The sequence below is a fragment of the Rhinopithecus roxellana genome, chromosome 1 (genome assembly GCF_007565055.1).
Source record: "Rhinopithecus roxellana isolate Shanxi Qingling chromosome 1, ASM756505v1, whole genome shotgun sequence".
NCBI lineage: Eukaryota > Metazoa > Chordata > Mammalia > Primates > Cercopithecidae > Rhinopithecus > Rhinopithecus roxellana.
This window is the reverse complement of record NC_044549.1, coordinates 101062767-101081656: the sequence shown is the minus strand read 5'-3', so window position 1 is coordinate 101081656 and position 18890 is coordinate 101062767. Positions and strand designations below refer to the sequence as shown.

The 18890-nt window shown below is 42.2% G+C and overlaps 1 protein-coding gene across 2 annotated transcripts in view; it reads right to left on the bottom strand.

Annotated features, from left to right (window-relative positions):
* The window catches only part of C1H3orf33 (chromosome 1 C3orf33 homolog), a 49824-nt gene extending 31650 nt beyond the window's left edge, over positions 1-18174 (bottom strand). The window contains exons 1-3 of one of the 2 annotated variants that reach the window (XM_010365892.2): positions 17982-18131; positions 17436-17562; positions 14839-14898 (exon numbers count right to left, since the gene is read on the bottom strand). In XM_010365892.2, coding sequence (XP_010364194.1) covers positions 14839-14883 — 45 coding nt within the window. In that variant the 5' untranslated portion in view covers positions 14884-14898; positions 17436-17562; positions 17982-18131. Of the gene's footprint in view, positions 1-14838; positions 14899-17435; positions 17563-17981 lie in introns of both variants that reach the window. The other variant, XM_010365891.2, reaches the window with a different exon arrangement.
* Positions 18175-18890: the final 716 nt, after the last annotated feature.

Sequence of the window (18890 nt, the reverse complement as noted above, 5' to 3'; positions counted from 1 at the left end):
AATAGGAACAGCTCCAGTCTCCAACTCCCAGCGCGAGCGACACAGAAGACCGGTGATTTCTGCATTTTCAACTGAGGTACTGGGGTCATCTCACTAGGGAGTGCCGGACAATTGGTGCTGGTCAGCTGCTGCAGCCTGACCAGTGAGAGCTGAAGCAGGGCAAGGCATCGTCTCACCTGGGAAGCGCAAGGGGGAAGGGAATCCCTTTTCCTAGCCAGGGGAACTGAGACACACAACACCTGGAAAATCAGGTAACTCCCACCCCAATACCGCGCTTTAAGCAAACGGGCACACCAGAAGAATATAAACCTCACCTGGCCGGGAGGGTCCCACGGCCATGGAGCCGCCTTCATTGCTAGCACAGCAGTCTGTGATCTAACCGAAACGGCAGCAGCGAGCCTGGGGAAGGGGCGCCCGCCATTGCTGAGGCTTAAGTAGGTAAACAAAGCCGCTGGGAAGCTCGAACTGGGTGGAGCTCACAGCAGCTCAAGGAAACCTGCCTGTCTCTGTAGACTCCACCTCTGGGGACAGGGCACAGCTAAAAAACAACAGGGGAAGCAGCAGAGGCCTGTGCAGACACGAACGACTCTGTCTGACAGTTTGAAGAGAGCAGTGGATCTCCCAAAACGGAGGTTGAGATCTAAGAAGGGACAGACTGCCTGCTCAAGTGGGTCCCTGATCCCTGAGTAGCCTCACTGGGAGACATCCCCCACTAGGGGCAGTCTGACACCCCACACCTCACAGGGTGGAGTACACCCCTGAGAGGAAGCTTCCAAAGTAAGAATCAGACAGGTACACTTGCTGTTCAGCAATATTCTATCTTCTGCAACCTCTGCTGCTGATACCCAGGCAAACAGGGTCTGGAGTGGACCTGAAGCAATCTCCAACAGACCTACAGCTGAGGGTCCTGACTATTAGAAGGAAAACTATCAAACAGGAAGAACACCTATACCAAAACCCCATCACTACGTCACCATCATCAAAGACCAGAGGCAGATAAAACCACAAACATGGGGAAGAAGCAGGGCAGAAAAGCTGGAAATTCAAGAAATAAGAGCACATCTCCCCCTGCAAAGAAGTGCAGCTCATCGCCAGCAACAGATCAAAGCTGGTCAGAGAATGACTTTGACAAGATGAGAGAAGAAGGCTTCAGTCCATCAAACTTCTCACAGCTAAAGGAGGAATTACGTACCTAGCGCAAAGAAACTAAAAATCTTGAAAAAAGAGTGGAAGAATTGATAGCTAGAATAATTAATGCAGAGAAGGTCATAAATGAAATGACAGAGATGAAAACCATGACACGAGAAATACGTGACAAATCCACAGGCTTCAGTAACCGACTCGATCAACTGGAAGAAAGAGTATCAGCGATTGAGGATCAAATGAATGAAATGAAGCGAGAAGAGAAACCAAAAGAAAAAAGAAGAAAAATAAATGAACGAAGCTTGCAAGAAGTACGGGATTATGCAAAAAGACCAAATCTACGTCTGATTGGGGTGCCTGAAAGTGAGGGGGAAAATGGAAACAAGTTGGAAAACACTCTTCAGGATATCATCCAGGAGAACTTCCCCAACCTAGTAGGGCAGGCCAACATTCAAATTCAGGAAATACAGAGAACACCACAAAGATACTCCTCCAGAAGAGCAACTCCAAGACACATAATTGCCAGATTCACCAAAGTTGAAATGAAGGAAAAAAATCTTAAGGGCGGCCAGAGAGAAAAATTGGGTTACCCACAAAGGGAAGCCCATCAGACTAACAGCAGACCTCTCGGCAGAAACTCTACAAGCCAGAAGAGAGTGGGGGCCAATATTCAACGTTCTTAAGGAAAAGAATTTTAAACCCAGAATTTCATATCCAGCCAAACTAAGTTTCATCAGTGAAGGAGAAATAAAACCCTTTACAGATAAGCAAATGCTTAGAGATTTTGTCACCACCAGGCCTGCCTTACAAGAGACCCTGAAGGAAGCCCTAAACATGGAAAGGAACAACCGGTACCAGCCATTGCAAAAACATGCCAAAATGTAAAGACCATCGAGGCTAGGAAGAAACTGCATCAACTAACGAGCAAAATCACCAGTTAATATCATAATGGCAGGATCAAGTTCACACATAACAATATTAACCTTAAATGTTAATGGACTAAATGCTCCAATTAAAAGACACAGACTGGCAAACTGGATAAAGAGTCGAGACCCATCAGTCTGCTGTATTCAGGAGACCCATCTCACATGCAGAGACATACATAGGCTCAAAATAAAGGGATGGAGGAAGATCTACCAAGCAAATGGAGAACAAAAAAAAGCAGGGGTTGCAATCCTAGTCTCTGATAAAATAGACTTTAAACCATCAAAGATCAAAAGAGACAAAGAAGGCCATTACATAATGGTAAAGGGATCAATTCAACAGGAAGAGCTAACTATCCTAAATATATATGCACCCAATACAAGAGCACCCAAATTCATAAAGCAAGTCCTCAGAGACTTACAAAGAGACTTAGACTCCCATACTATAATAATGGGAGACTTCAACACTCCACTGTCAACATTAGACAGATCAACGAGACAGAAAGTTAACAAGGATATCCAGGAATTGAACTCATCTCTGCACCAAGCGGACCTAGTAGACATCTATAGAACTCTCCACCCCAAATCAACAGAATATACATTCTTCTCAGCACCACATCGCACTTATTCCAAAATTGACCACATAATTGGAAGTAAAGCACTCCTCAGCAAATGTACAAGAACAGAAATTATAACAAACTGTCTCTCAGACAACAGGGCAATCAAACTAGAACTCAGGACTAAGAAACTCAATCAAAACCGCTCAACTACATGGAAACTGAACAACCTGCTCCTGAATGACTACTGGGTACATAACGAAATGAAGGCAGAAATAAAGATGTTCTTTGAAACCAATGAGAACAAAGATACAACATACCAGAATCTCTGGGACACATTTAAAGCAGTGTGTAGAGGGAAATTTATAGCACTAAATGCCCACAAGAGAAAGCAGGAAAGATCTAAAATTGACACTCTAACATCACAATTAAAAGAACTGGAGAAGCAAGAGCAAACACATTCAAAAGCTAGCAGAAGGCAAGAAATAACTAAGATCAGAGCAGAACTGAAGGAGATAGAGACACAAAAAACCCTCCAAAAAATCAATGAATCCAGGAGTTGGTTTTTTGAAAAAATCAACAAAATTGACAGACTGCTAGCAAGACTAATAAAGAAGAAAAGAGAGAAGAATCAAATAGACTCAATAAAAAATGATAAAGGGGATATCACCACCGACCCCACAGAAATACAAACTACCATCAGAGAATACTATAAACACCTCTACGCAAATCAACTAGAAAATCTAGAAGAAATGGATAATTTCCTGGACACTTACACTCTTCCAAGACTAAATCAGGAAGAAGTTGAATCCCTGAATAGACCAATAGCAGGCTCTGAAATTGAGGCAATAATTAATAGCCTACCAACCAAAAAAAGTCCAGGACCAGATGGATTTACAGCTGAATTCTACCAGAGGTACAAGGAGGAGCTGGTACCATTCCTTCTGAAATTATTCCAATCAATTGAAAAAGAGGGAATGCTCCCTAACTCATTTTATGAGGCCAACATCATCCTGATACCAAAGCCTGGCAGAGACACAACAAAAAAAGAAAATTTTAGACCAATATCCCTGATGAACATTGATGTAAAAATCCTCAATAAAATAGTGGCAAACCGGATTCAGCAGCACATCAAAAAGCTTATCCACCATGATCAAGTGGGCTTCATCCCTGGGATGCAAGGCTGGTTCAACATTCGCAAATCAATAAATGTAATCCAGCATATAAACAGAACCAAAGACAAGAACCACATGATTATCTCAATAGATGCAGAAAAGGCTTTTGACAAAATTCAACAGCCCTTCATGCTAAAAACGCTCAATAAATTCGGTATTGATGGAATGTTCCTCAAAATAATAAGAGCTATTTATGACAAACCCACAGCCAATATCATACTGAATGGGCGAAAACTGGAAAAATTCCCTTTGAAAACTGGCACAAGACAGGGATGCCCTCTCTCACCACTCCTATTCAACATAGTGTTGGAAGTTCTGGCTAGGGCAATCAGGCAAGAGAAAGAAATCAAGGGTATCCAGTTAGGAAAAGAAGAAGTCAAATTGTCCCTGTTTGCAGATGACATGATTGTATATTTAGAAAACCCCATTGTCTCAGCCCAAAATCTCCTTAAGCTGATAAGCAACTTCAGCAAAGTCTCAGGATACACAATTAATGTGCAAAAATCACAAGCATTCTTATACACCAGTAACAGACAAACAGAGAGCCAAATCAGGAATGAACTTCCATTCACAATTGCTTCAAAGAGAATAAAATACCTAGGAATCCAACTTACAAGGGATGTAAAGGACCTCTTCAAGGAGAACTACAAACCACTGCTCAGTGAAATCAAAGAGGACACAAACAAATGGAAGAACATACCATGCTCATGGATAGGAAGAATCAATATCGTGAAAATGGCCATACTGCCCAAGGTTATTTATAGATTCAATGCCACCCCCATCAAGCTACCAATGAGTTTCTTCACAGAATTGTAAAAAACGGCTTTAAAGTTCATATGGAACCAAAAAAGAGCCCGCATTGCCAAGACAATCCTAAGTCAAAAGAACAAAGCTGGAGGCATCACGCTACCTGACTTCAAACTATACTACAAGGCTACAGTAACCAAAACAGCATGGTACTGGTACCAAAACAGAGATATAGACCAATGGAACAGAACAGAGGCCTCAGAAATAACACCACACATCTACAACCATCTGATCTTTGACAAACCTGACAAAAACAAGAAATGGGGAAAGGATTCCCTATTTAATAAATGGTGCTGGGAAAATTGGCTAGCCATAAGTAGAAAGCTGAAACTGGATCCTTTCCTTACTCCTTATATGAAGATTAATTCAAGATGGATTAGAGACTTAAATGTTAGACCTAATACCATAAAAACCCTAGAAGAAAATCTAGGTAGTACCATTCAGGACATAGGCATGGGCAAGGACTTCATGTCTAAAACACCAAAAGCAATGGCAGCAAAAGCCAAAATTGACAAATGGGATCTAATTAAACTAAAGAGCTTCTGCACAGCAAAAGAAACTACCATCAGAGTGAACAGGCAACCTACAGAATGGGAGAACATTTTTGCAATCTACTCATCTGACAAAGGGCTAATATCCAGAATCTACAAAAAACTCAAACAAATTTACAAGAAAAAAAAACCCCATCAAAACTGGGCAAAAGATATGAACAGACATTTCTCAAAAGAAGACATTCATACAGCCAACAGACACATGAAAAAATGCTCGTTATCACTGGCTATCAGAGAGATGCAAATCAAAACCACAATGAGATACCATCTCACACCAGTTAGAATGGCAATCATTAAAAAGTCAGGAAACAACAGGTGCTGGAGAGGATGTGGAGAAATAGGAACACTTTTACACTGTTGGTGGGATTGTAAACTAGTTCAACCATTATGGAAAACAGTATGGCAATTCCTCAAGGATCTAGAACTAGAAGTACCATATGACCCAGCCATCCCATTACTGGGTATATACCCAAAGGATTATAAATCATGCTGCTATAAAGACACATGCACACGTATGTTTATTGCGGCACTATTCACAATAGCAAAGACTTGGAATCAACTCAAATGTCCATCTGTGACAGACTGGATTAAGAAAATGTGGCACATATACACCATGGAATATTATGCAGCCATAAAAAAGGATGAGTTTGCGTCCTTTGTAGGGACATGGATGCAGCTGGAAACCATCATTCTTAGCAAACTATCACAAGAACAGAAAACCAAACACCGCATGTTCTCACTCATAGGTGGGAACTGAACAATGACATCACTTGGACTCGGGAAGGGGAACATCACACATCGGGGCCTATCATGGGGAGGGGGGGCGGGGAGGGATTGCACTGGGAGTTACACCTGATATAAATGACGAATTGATGGATGCTGACGAGTTGATGGGTGCAGCACACCAACATGGCACAAGTATACATATGTAACAAACCTGCACGTTATGCACATGTACTCTAGAACTTAAAGTATAATAAAAAAAAAAAGAAAGAAAAAAAGAAAAAAAAAGATACACATAGATTGAAAATAAAGAAATAGAAAGATATCCCATGCAAACAGAAACTACAAAAGAGCAGCAGTAGCTATATTTATGGCAGATTTACAGACAAAATAGATTTAAGATAAAATAGATTTCAAGACAAAAATTATAAAAAGAGACAACGAAGGTCATTATATAATGACAAAGGGGTCAATTCAGCAAGAGGATACAACAATTATAAACATATATGAAGCCAACACTGGAGCACGAAGATATAGGGTGCAATTAATATTAGAGCTAGAGCTAAAGAGAGAGAGGTCCCAATATAATAATAGCTGGAGACGTCAAACCCCGCTTTCATCTTCCAGACAGAAAATCAACAAATAAACATCGAACTTAATCTGCACTGTAGACCAAATGGACATAGGATATTCATAGAACGTATCATCCAATGCCTGAAGAATATACATTCTTCTCCTTAAAGCACTTTATAGCACTTACAGCGTTCTCAAGGATAGACCATGTTAGGTCAAAAAACAAATCTTAAAAAATTTCAAGCCAAGGCCGGGCGCGGTGGCTCAAGCCTGTAATCCCAGCACTTTGGGAGGCCGAGACGGGCGGATCACGAGGTCAGGAGATCGAGACCATCCTGGCTAACACGGTGAAACCCCGTCTCTACTAAAAATACAAAAACTAGCCGGGCGAGGTGGCGGGCGCCTGTAGTCCCAGCTACTCGGGAGGCTGAGGCAGGAGAATGGCGTAAACCCGGGAGGCGGAGCTTGCAGTGAGCTGAGATCGGGCCACTGCACTCCAGCCCGGGCGACAGAGCGAGACTCCGCCTCAAAAAAAAAAAAAAAAAAAAAAAAAAAAAATTTCAAGCCAAGTATGGTGGCTCATGCCTGTAATCTCAGCACTTTGGGAGGCCAAGGCAGGCAGACCACCTAGTTTGGGAATTCAAGATCAGCCTGGCCAACACGGCAAACCCTGTTTCTACCAAAAATACAAAAATTAACCAGACGTGGTGGTGTATGCCTGTAATCCCAGCTAATCAGGAGGCTGAGGCAGGAGAATTGCTTAAACCCAGGAGGCGGAAGTTGCAGTGAGCCAAGATCATGCCACTGCACTCCAGCCTGGGCAACACAGCAAGACTCCATCAAAAAAAAAAAAAAAAGATAATGAAAACACAACATATCAACACCCATGGGATACAGCAAAAGCAGTATTAAAAGGAAATTTTATAGCTATAAGCACCTACATCGAAAAAGTAGAAAAACAAACAATGATCTGTTTAAAAGAACTAGAAAAGCAAGAGCAAACCAAACCCCAAATTAGTAGAAGAAAAGAAATAATAAATATCAGAGCAAAAATAAATGAAATTACAACGAAGGAATACAAAAGATTAGGGATATGAAAAGTTGCTTTTTTGAAAAGATAAACAAAGCCAACAAACCTTTAGCCAGACTAAGAAAAAAAGAGAAGAGACTCAAATAAATAAAATCAGAAATGAAAAAGGAGACATTACAACCAATACCACAAAAATTCAAAAAATTATTAGAGGCTACTATGAACAACTATATGCCAATAAGTTGGAAAACCTAGAAGAAATAGATAATTCCTAGACACATAAAACCTACCAATATTGTAACATGAAGAAATCCAAAACCTGAACAGATCAATAACAAGTAATGAAAACAAAGCCCTAATAAAAAGTAATTATATCAAAGCTGTAATAAAAACTGCCAGCAATGAAGAGCCCAGGACTCAATGACTTCATTGCTGAATTTTACCATATGTTTAAGAAAAAAATAAATACCAATCCTACTCAAACGATTCAAAAAATAGAGGAAGAGGGAATACTTCCACATTCATTCTACAAGGTCAGTATTACCCTGATACCAAAACCAGACAAAGACACATCAAAAAAGAAAACTACAAGTCAATATCCCTGATGAACATTAATGCAAAAATCCTCAAAGAAATACCTGCAAATGAAATTCAACAACATATTAAAAAGATCATTCATCTTTGACCAAGTAGGATTTATCCCAGGAATGCAAGGATGGTTCAACATACATAAATCAATCAATGTGATACATCATATTGACAAAATGAAGGACAGGCCTGGCATGGTGCCTCATGCCTGTAATCCCAGTACTTTGGGAGCCCAAGGCAGGCAGGTCACCTGAAGTCAGGAGTTCGAGACTAGCCTGGTCAACGTGGCAAAAAAAAAAACCCGCCTCTACTAAAAATACAAAAATTAGCCAGGCATGGTGGCGAGTGCCTGTAATTCCAGCTACTTGGGAGGCTGAAGAGGAAAATTGCTTGAACCTGGGAGATGGACGTTGCAGTAGCTGAGATCACACCACTGCTCTCCAGCCTGGGTGACAGAGAGAGACTCCATCTCAAAGAAAAGACAAAAACAATACAAACATGAACATGTCAATAGATGCTAAAAAAGTATTGGATAAAATCAACATTCCTTCATGATAAAACTCTCACAAAATGCTACAGAAGGAACATACGTCAACACAATAAAAGCTATATACAACAGACCCACAGCCCTAGTATCATACTGAATGGGGAAAAACTGAAAGCCTTTCCTCCATGATCTAGAACATGACAAGGATGCCCACTCACCACTGTTATTCAATATAGTACTAGAAGTCCTAGCTAGAGCACTCAGACAAGAGAAAGAAATTAAAAGCATCTGAATTGGAAAAAAAAGAAGTCAAATTTTTCTTGTTTGCAGATGATATGATCCTGTATTCGAAAAAATCTAAAGACTCCACCAAAAGACTATTGGAACTGATAAACAAATTCAGTACAGTTGCAGGATACAATATCAATATATAAGTCAGTGGCATTTCTATATGTCAACAGTGAACAATATGAAAAAGAAATCAAGAAATTAATCCCATTTACAATATCTGGAAATAAAATTAAATACCTAGGAATTAATTTACCCAAAGAAGTAAAAGATTTCTACAATGAAAACTGTAATACACTGGCTGGGCACGGTGGCTCATGCCTGTAATCCCAGCACTTTGGGAGGCCAAGGTGGGCAGATCACTTGAGACCAGGAGTTCAAGACCAGCCTGGCCAATATGGTGAAACCCTGTCTCTACTAAAAATACAAAACTTAGCCAGGCGTGGTGGCGCATGCTTATAATCCCAGCTACTTGGGAGGCTGAGGCATGAGAATCGCTTGAACCCAGGAGGTGGAGGTTTCAGTGAGCCAAGACTGTACCACTGCACTCCAGCCTGAGTGACAGGGTGAGACTCTGTCTCAAAGGAGAAAAAAAAAAAAAAAAAAAAAAAAAAGCTATAAAACACCAATGAAATAAATTGAAAAGGGTATAAACAATGAGAAAATTTTCCATGTTCATGGATGGATTGGAAGAATCAATATTGTTAAAATGCCCTTATTACCCAAAGCAGTCTACAGATTCAATGCAATCCCTATCAAAATACCAGTGGCATTCTTCACAGAAACAGAAAAACAATCCTCAAATTTACATGGAGCCACAAAAGACCCAGAATAGCCAAAGCTATCCTGAGTATAATGAACAAAACTGGAACAATCACATTACTTGGCTTCAAATTATAAGAGCTATAGTAACTAAAATGGCATGGTACTGGCATAAAAACAGACACATAGACCAATGGAACAGAATTGAGAACCCAGAAATAAATCCATACATCTACACTGAACTCATTTTCAACAAAGGGCCAAGAACATAAATTGGAGAAAGGGCAGTCTCTTCGATAGATGGTGCTGGGAATACTGAATGTCTATATGCAAAAGAACGAAGCTAGACCTCTCTCTCTCATCATATACAAAAATAAAATAAAAATGCATTAAAGACTTAAATCTAAGACCTCAAACTATAACTCTACTACAAGAAAACATTGGGGAAACTCTCCAGGACACTGGACTGAGCAAAGATTTCTTGAAAAATACCCTGTAAGCACAGGCAACTAAAGAAAAAACAGACAAATGGGATAACATCAAATTAAAAAGCTTCTGCACCTCAAAGGAAACAACCACCAAAGTGAAGAGACAACCCACAGAACGGGAGAAAATATGTGCAAACTATCCATCTGACAAGGAATTAATAACCAGATTATATAAAGAGCTCAAGTAACTCTACAGAAAAAAAAAAATCTAACAATCCCATTTAAAAATGGTCGTGAGATATGAATAGGCATTTCTCAAAAGAAGACATACAAATGCCAAACAGGTATATGAAAAGGTGCTCAACATCACTGATCACCAGAGAAATGAAAATCAAAATTACAGTAGGATATCATCTCACCCCAATTAAAATGGCTTTTATCCAAAAGATAGGCAATAACAAATGCTGGCAAGGATGAAAAGGAAACCCTTGTACACTGTTGGTGAAAATGTAAATTGTTACAACCGTTATGGAGAACAGTTTGGAGGCTCCTCAAAAAACTAAAAATAGAAGTACCATATGATCCAGCAATTCCACTGTTAGATATATACCAAAAGAAAGGAAATCAGTATATCACAGAGACACCTTTAATCCCATGCTTATCGCAGCACTATTCACAATAGCCACGATTGGGAAGCAACCTAAGTGTCCATCACTAGATGAATGGATAAAGAAAATGTGGGCTGGGTGCAGTGGATCATGTCTGTAATCTCAGCACTTTGGGAGGCCAAGGCAGGCAGATCACTTGAGTGCAGGAGCTGGAGATCAGCCTGGGTAACATGGCAAAAAACCTGTCTCTCCAAAAAGTACAAAAATTAGCCAGGCTGGCCGGGTGCGGTGGCTCAAGCCTGTAATCCCAGCACTTTGGGAGGCCGAGACGGGCGGATCACAAGGTCAGGAGATCAAGACCATCCTGGCTAACACGGTGAAACCCTGTCTCTACTAAAAACTACAAAAAACTAGCCGGGCGAGGTGGCAGGCACCTGTAGTCCCAGCTACTCGGGAGGCTGAGGCAGGAGAATGGCATGAGCCCGGGAAGCGGAGCTTGCAGTGAGCTGAGATCCGGCCACTGCACTCCAGCCTGGGCGACAGAGCGAGACTCCATCTCAAAAAAAAAAAAAAAAAAAAAAATTAGCCAGGCATGGTGGCTCACACCTGTGGTCCCAGCTACTCAGGAGGCTGACATGGGAGGATCACTTGAGCCCTGAAGATCGAGGCCGCAATGAGTCATGATCACACTACTGCACTCAACCTGGGTGACAGAGTGAGACCTTGTCTCAAAAAAGAAAAGAGAAAATATGGACATATACATGGTAGAATACTATTCAGCCTTATATAGAACTGCTGTTTGCAACACCATGGATAGAATGGAGGTCATCATGTTAAGTGAAGTAAGCCAAGCAGAGAAAGACAAACTTTGCATTGTTCTTACTTATTTGAGGGAACTAAAAAATGTAAAAGTTGAATTCATGGAGACAGAGAGTAGAATCATGGTCACCAGAACCTGGGAAGGGTAGCTGGGGATGAGCAAGAAGTGGGGTTGGTTAATGAGTATGACCATATAATTAAATAGAATGAATAAGATCTAGTATATGGTAGCACAACAGGGTAACTACAGTCAACAATAATTTATTGTACATTTTTAAATAACTAAAAGAGCATAATTGGATTGTTTGCAACACGAAAAAAGAATAAATGCTTGAGGTGATCAATATCCTATTTACTCTGATGTGTGTTTTTTTTTTTTTTTTTTTTTTTTTTTTGAGACGGAGTCTTGCTTTGTCGCCCAGGCTGGAGTGCAGTGGCGCGATCTTGGCTCACTGCAAGCTCCGCCTCCCAGGTTCACACCATTCTCCTGCCTCAGCCTCCCGAGTAGCAGGGACTAGAGGCGCCCGCCACCGCGCCGGGCTAATTTTTTTTGTATTTTTAGTAGAGACGGGGTTTCACCGTGTTAGCCAGGATGATCTCGATCTCCTGACCTCGTAATCCGCCCGTCTTGGCCTCCCAAAGTGCTGGGATTACAGGCTTGAGCCACCACGCCCGGCCCCTGATGTGATTATTATGGACTGTACGCCTGTATCAAAATATCTCATGTACTTCATGAATATATACACCTAGTATGTACCCACAAAAGTTAAAATGAAAAAAGGAAAAAGCAGACAAATTAGACTTCATAAAAATTAAAAATTTGCACATCAATGAGCACTGTCAACAGAGATTAGAAAAAGTAAACACACAGGTGGGGTGCAGTGGCTCATGTCTGTAATCCCAGCACTTTGGGAGGCTAAGATGGGAGAACTGCTTGAAGACAAGAGTTCAAAACCAGCCTGGGCAGTACAGAGAGATGCCATTGCTACAGAAAAATTAAAAATTAGCCAGGCATGGTGGCAGGTGCCTTTAGTCCTAGCTACTCAGGAAGCTGAGACAGGAGGATCACTTGAGGCCAAGAGGTTGAGGCTGCAGTGAGCCATGATCATGCTCGTGTGCTCTAGCCTGGTCAACAGAGTGAGACCTTGTCTCCAAAAAAAAAAAAAAAAGAAAAAGGCAACATACAGAATAGATGTGAGAAAAAATGTGCAAATCATTTATTTAATTAGGGACTCAGAATGTAGAGAACTCCTAAAATTCAACAACAACAACAACAACAAAAAACCCATTCAAAAAGGGGCAAAAGAACTGAACAGACATTTATACAAAAAACACATATGAAAGGTCAATAACCACATGAAAAGATGCTCAATATCACTAATCATTAGAGAAATGCAGATCAGCCGGGCGCGGTGGCTCAAGCCTGTAATCCCAGCACTTTGGGAGGCTGAGACGGGCGGATCACGAGGTCAGGAGATCGAGACCATCCTGGCGAACACGGTGAAACCCCGTCTCTACTAAAAATTCAAAAAAAAACTAGCCGGGCGAGGTGGCGGGCGCCTGTAGTCCCAGCTACTCCGGAGGCTGAGGCAGGAGAAAGGCGTAAACCCGGGAGGCGGAGCTTCCAGTGAGCTGAGATCCGGCCACTGCACTCCAGCCCCGTTGACAGAGCAAGACTCCGCCTCAAAAAAAAAAAAAAAAAAGAGAAATGCAAATCAAAACAACAATGAGATACTACCTCAAGCCCATTAGGATAACTACTAACAAAAAAACAGAAAATAATAATTATTGGTAAGGATGTGGTGAAATTGAAACTCTTGTGCATTGTTAGTGGTTATGTAAAATAGTATAGCCACTGTAAAAAACAGTATAGCAGTTACTCAAAAAATTAAAAACAGGCCAGGTGCAGTGGCTCACGCCTGTTATCCCAGCACCTTGGGAGGCCGAGGCAGGTGGATCACTTGAGATCAAGAGTTCAAGACCAGCCTGACCAACATGGTAAAACCCTGTCTCTACCAAAAATACAAAACAATTAGTCAGGTGTGGTGGCAGGCGCCTGTAATCCCAGCTCCTCGGGAGGTTGAGGCAGGAGAATCGCTTGAACCCGGGAGGCGGAGGTTACAGTGAGCTGAGATCACACTACTTCACTCCTTCCTGGGCAACAGAGGGAGACTCTGCCTAAAAAAAAAAAAAAAATTAAAAACACAATGACCATCTAATCCACTTCTGGGTATGTAACTGAAACTCAAAATAACTGAAAGCAGGATCTCGAAGTGATATTTATACATTCATGTTCATAGCAGCATTATTCACGACAGCTCAAACATGGAAGCAGCCGAAGTGTCCATCAACAAATGAACAGAGAAGCAAAATGTGATATACACTTACAATGGGATACTGTCCATCTTAAAAAGGACAAAAATTATGATATATGCAACAATGTGGATGAATCTTAGTAATACCAGGCTAAGTGAAAAAAGCCAGTCACAAAAGAATACAATATGACGCCGGTCAAAATCACAGAGACAGAAATGGAATGATGGGTACCAGGGGATGAAGGGAAAGGGAAGTTGGAGTTATTGTTTTTTTGTTTTGTTTTGTTGTTTGAGACAGAGTTTCACTCTTGTTGCCTAGGCTGGAGTGCAATGACACAGTTTCAGCTCACTGCAACCTCTGCTCCCGGGTTCAAGTTATTCTCCTGCCTCAGTCTCCTGAATAGCTGGGATTACAAGCACCTGCCACCACACCTGGCTAATTGTTCGTATTTTTAGTAGAGACAGGGTTTCATCATGTTGGCCAGGCTGGTCTCGATCTCCTGACCTCAGGTGATCCACCCGCCTCAGCCTCCCGAAGTGCTGGGATTACAGGCATAAGCCACCGCACCGTCCCCTGGAGTTGTTTAATGGGCATGGAAAAAATATTATGTCTATTATGCTACCAATAAAACGTTATTGAAAGAGCTAAGAAAATGTGCTAACTGGAAGCATAAATTATTGAGTGCTAAGGGACATAATCCAACTGTGGTCTAAATCAAAAAGCACCACACACACAAAAAAAAACACTTTTAAGATATTCTACAGTGTTTAAAATGCAAATATAGTGATTATAACATTCTAGCAAACTAAATCCTTTTCAGATTCCTTTTTAAGCACGGGAAAAAAGTGATTATGGAAATACAGACCATGCAATTACTTTCTGTAAAATCCTGTGGATGTGCTGGTTTAAACCAACACCTTAAAATATGTTCACTGTTCTAAAATACTATTTAAAAGCTACTAATATGAGTAACAATATGATACACTGAGATAAAAATTGTCTGAAATGGGAATAAACTACCTACCGCTTGTTGTAAAGTCTTTTTTATTTTTTAACTTACCAGTCGAATGCTTCTTAGAAGTAACATTATTCCAGCTATGGCCATTCCAGCGCTGATGTTCTACAGAAAGAGATTTAAGGGTTAACCCTCACTAATTATTATTCACAATAACGAAAGCACTAATTAGAAAGTAGAAAAAAAGAGGGCTGTGCTCTCTATATCTAATTGTACATTATATGTCCTTCAAATAAAGGCCCACTTCTTCAAAAACCGTCCACTCGTTCATTAATCTTTCCTTCTTTTAACTTTTATAGTACTCAAATTCTTTCCCAAACTGGCACACAATTTATATATATGTGAACATATACACATACATATATGTGTAAACATATACACACACATATACACACCCACCCACCCCGATACACACATACATATATGTATATAGTATTGGATTGTTCTCTACTGATCATATTATTTAACTATCAGTTCCATGAATATATTAACTGGTCTAGTACTTCCTATACAGTACCCATAGTAATTAGTATAACCTTGCATCCATGGTAGGAATTTAAGTATTTGGTAAAAAATTTTATCACTAAAACCTTAAAATACAGTACCTTGGCAGATGTGGGTAAATGGCTGGGGAATACTCAGTGATGTTTTTAAAGTGTTTCATTTAAACTAGGGTAGGCCTAAAGAAATTAATGAAAAATTAAGAATCCTGCAACTCTCTCCAAAACAGAGATAATCTAACACACTTTCCTTCAATCAGTACAATTAGGTATATAAGAAATGAGACTGGCCGGGCGCGATGGCTCAAGCCTGTAATCCCAGCACTTTGGGAGGCCGAGACGGGCGGATCACGAGGTCAGGAGATCGAGAACATCCTGGCTAACCCGGTGAAACCCCGTCTCTACTAAAAAATACAAAAAACTAGCCGGGCGAGGTAGTGGGCGCCTGTAGTCCCAGCTCCTCGGGAGGCTGAGGCAGGAGAATGGCATGAACTCGGAAGGCGGAGCTTGCAGTGAGCCGAGATCTGGCCACTGCACTCCAGCCTGGGCGACAGAGCGAGACTCCGTCTCAAAAAAAAAATTAGCTGGGCATGGTGGCAGGCACCCATAATCCCAGCTACTCGGGAGGCTGAGGCAGGAGAATCGCTTAAACCCAGGAGGCAGAGGTTGCAGTGAGCCGAGATCGCACCATTGCACTCCAGCCTGGGGGACAAGTATGAGACTTCGTCTAAAAAAAAAGAAAAAGAAAAAAAATGAGATTGAAAAAATGCACAAAGGTACATACTCTGGGTTCTATGACTGGATTATTTGTAATATTATAACCATGTTCTAATTTAAACAACTTCCTCCCATAATCCTTCTGAAGTCATTTTTTAATTTGAAATAACCCATGCATCTATTGCTGCTTAACTGGAAGAAATGAGTTTTCACCAATTAACACATATATTTTTTACCATTTGATGATGTTACAAATATTTATCTAGCACTTACTCTAAGAACTAGGGCTACAATGGTGAGTGAAAACAGGCATAGCTTTGGACTTTGTGCTGCTTGGCTGCAGAGCATTTGCAAAGTTATCTTACTCAACTTTTCAGTATTATTTTTTAAAGGTGATGATTCCTTCTGAAAACATTTTCTTCACTTGGCTTCTAGAACACCAGGCTGTCCTGACTTTCTTACGACCTCACTGTCTGCTTCCTCTTGGTCTTTGCTGACCTCCTCTTTACTCCCCAGATTCTCAATGTTATAATCCCCCAAATTCTAGGGCTTCTTCAGTAGCTTTTCTCACTTGCTCTGAGATGTTACTCAAGTCCACAGCTTTAAATGCTACTTAAGGTTTATGCAGGTCATTCCCAGTGTTCTATGTGTCAGGTTCTGATCTCCCTTCAACACCAGACAACATATCCAGTTGCCAAGAACAGCATCTACAATTCTGCTTAGAAGTCTAATAACCATCTTCAACTTTGCACATCTCCATGTACATGTCCAAAAAGTTATCTAGATTTTCCCCAACAGATTATTTACTCCAACTCCTTCTCCTTATCAGCAACTATTACCAGCCTCCTTGGACCTCTTTCTTTGTACCTCACACCCAAACAATTCATATCACCACAATTCTGTGTCTTAGCCACAACCCAATCTTGCCTGGTGGCCTAACATGTCCCCCTCTTGCTTCAACTCCAGAGGCTTAGTGCTTCAGGAAAAAAAAAAAAAAAAAAAAAAAAATGGCAGGGCACCAGTGGCTGATGCCTATAATCCCAGTGCTTTGGGAGGCTGAAGCGGGCAGATCCCTTGAGGCCAGGAGTTCAAGGCCAGCCTGGACAACACAGGGAGACCTTGTCTCTACAAACAAAAAACAAATTAGCCTGGTGTAGTGACAAGTGCCTTGTAGCCCCAGTTACTCGGGGGCCTGAGGTGGGAGGATTGCTTAAGTACAGGAAGTGGAGGCTGCAATGAGACATAATGGTGCCACTGCACTCCAGGCGTGACAAGAGTGAGACTCTGTCTCAAAAAAAAAAAAATCTATCCGGGAGGCTGAGGTGGGAGATCACTTGAGGCCAGGAGTTGGAGGCCACCTGGGCAACAGAGCAAGATTCCCAGTCTCTAATTCTAAAAGAAAGTAGTGGATGGGGTAGCGCACGCCTGTGGTTCCAGCTACTCGGGAGGCTGAAATGGGAGGATTTTTTCAGCCCAGGAGGTGGAGCAGCAGCAGTGAGCTATGATCGTGCCACTGCACTCCAGCTTGGTGCCAGAGAGGAATACCCTGTCCCTAAAAGATAAAATTAAAAATAAATAAAAATTAGAAATCCTCTCTCCCAAGGCATACAGGACTTCCCTGCTCTTCCTCGGTCCCTTTTCTGGGCTCTCCCCAAATGCTCTAATGGAACAAGTGGCATCCCGGAGCTAGGCTGCATCTCACCCTTTGAGGTGCCCGCCCCCCACAGCCCAGCAAGGATCCTGCACAGTCCTTGCAATAATGAGGCCGAACTGGCCCCCTGGCCCGCCCCCGGCCCTCTGCAGCTCCGCACACACGACACTCGCGATGTCGCCCTCTCGAGCTCACTCCCCCGCAGTTTTCTGTCGCTCCCCGGCCCCGGCGGGATCCACGCCTGAGGCCTCACGTTCTTCTCAGGGTCGCTCTGTGCCGCCCTGCGCCCACCGCCCGCCCAGACCGCGTGGCTGCAGTACCCGGACTAGGCGCAGGTGGTCGTCTGCCCACTGCGAGATCCGAGCCACGACGTTGGGCTCCATTCCGTCCCTGTTGGGAGACTGCGAGCCTGAGGCCGCGGGCTGCCCCGCCATGTTCCCGGCCTCCTGCGAGCGGGCCCTGCGCTCCTCTGGCTGGCGGCAGGGGGCGCCGCGCACCTCAGGAAGGCGGCGGGGGTCCCCTTCCCCGCCGACCCGGGTGGCCCCGCGACCTGCAGTCGCCAGTAGGCAGGCCCCAGATATCAGATGTCTTAACAGTGCCTCAACCGCTTTTATGCCGGGTGATTTCACGATGCAGGCGATCTCTGAACTGCACTGCGGGGATTGAAGCATTCCCGACCAAGCTAGTAGGGTGATTATCAATTGGTGACTTCAACTCACCCAGCTGCAGTGTGGTTACCGCAGGTGCCGCACAAGGAAGGAAATTGAAGTAGTTCATTCCTTCCACCTGCTCCCAAAGAAAAACATGCATTTTTTTTAACCAAATACGGCCTGTCCTTGAAACTATGCATATTTCTTACATTCGAATTGTGCTTTAAAGTTTTAAGAGCTGCTCTGAAAGCCTAATATCACATGCTCTAAATCTTTGAGCTGTTAGAAAACAATAGTAATATATTTTAAATTAAAAAAATTAGAAACAGAGCAGTGCAAATAATATGGTAACATTTGTGTAATAAAAATACATATTGAGGCCGGGTGTGGTGGCTCATGCCTGTAATACCAACACTTTGGGAGGCCGAGGCGGGCGAATTACTTGAGGTCAGCGGTTCGAGACCAGCCTGGCCAACATGGCGAAATTCTGTCTGTACTAAAAATACAAAAATTAGCCGAACGTGGTGGTACACGCCTATAATCCCAGCTACTCAAGAGGCTGAGGCAAGAGAATCGCTT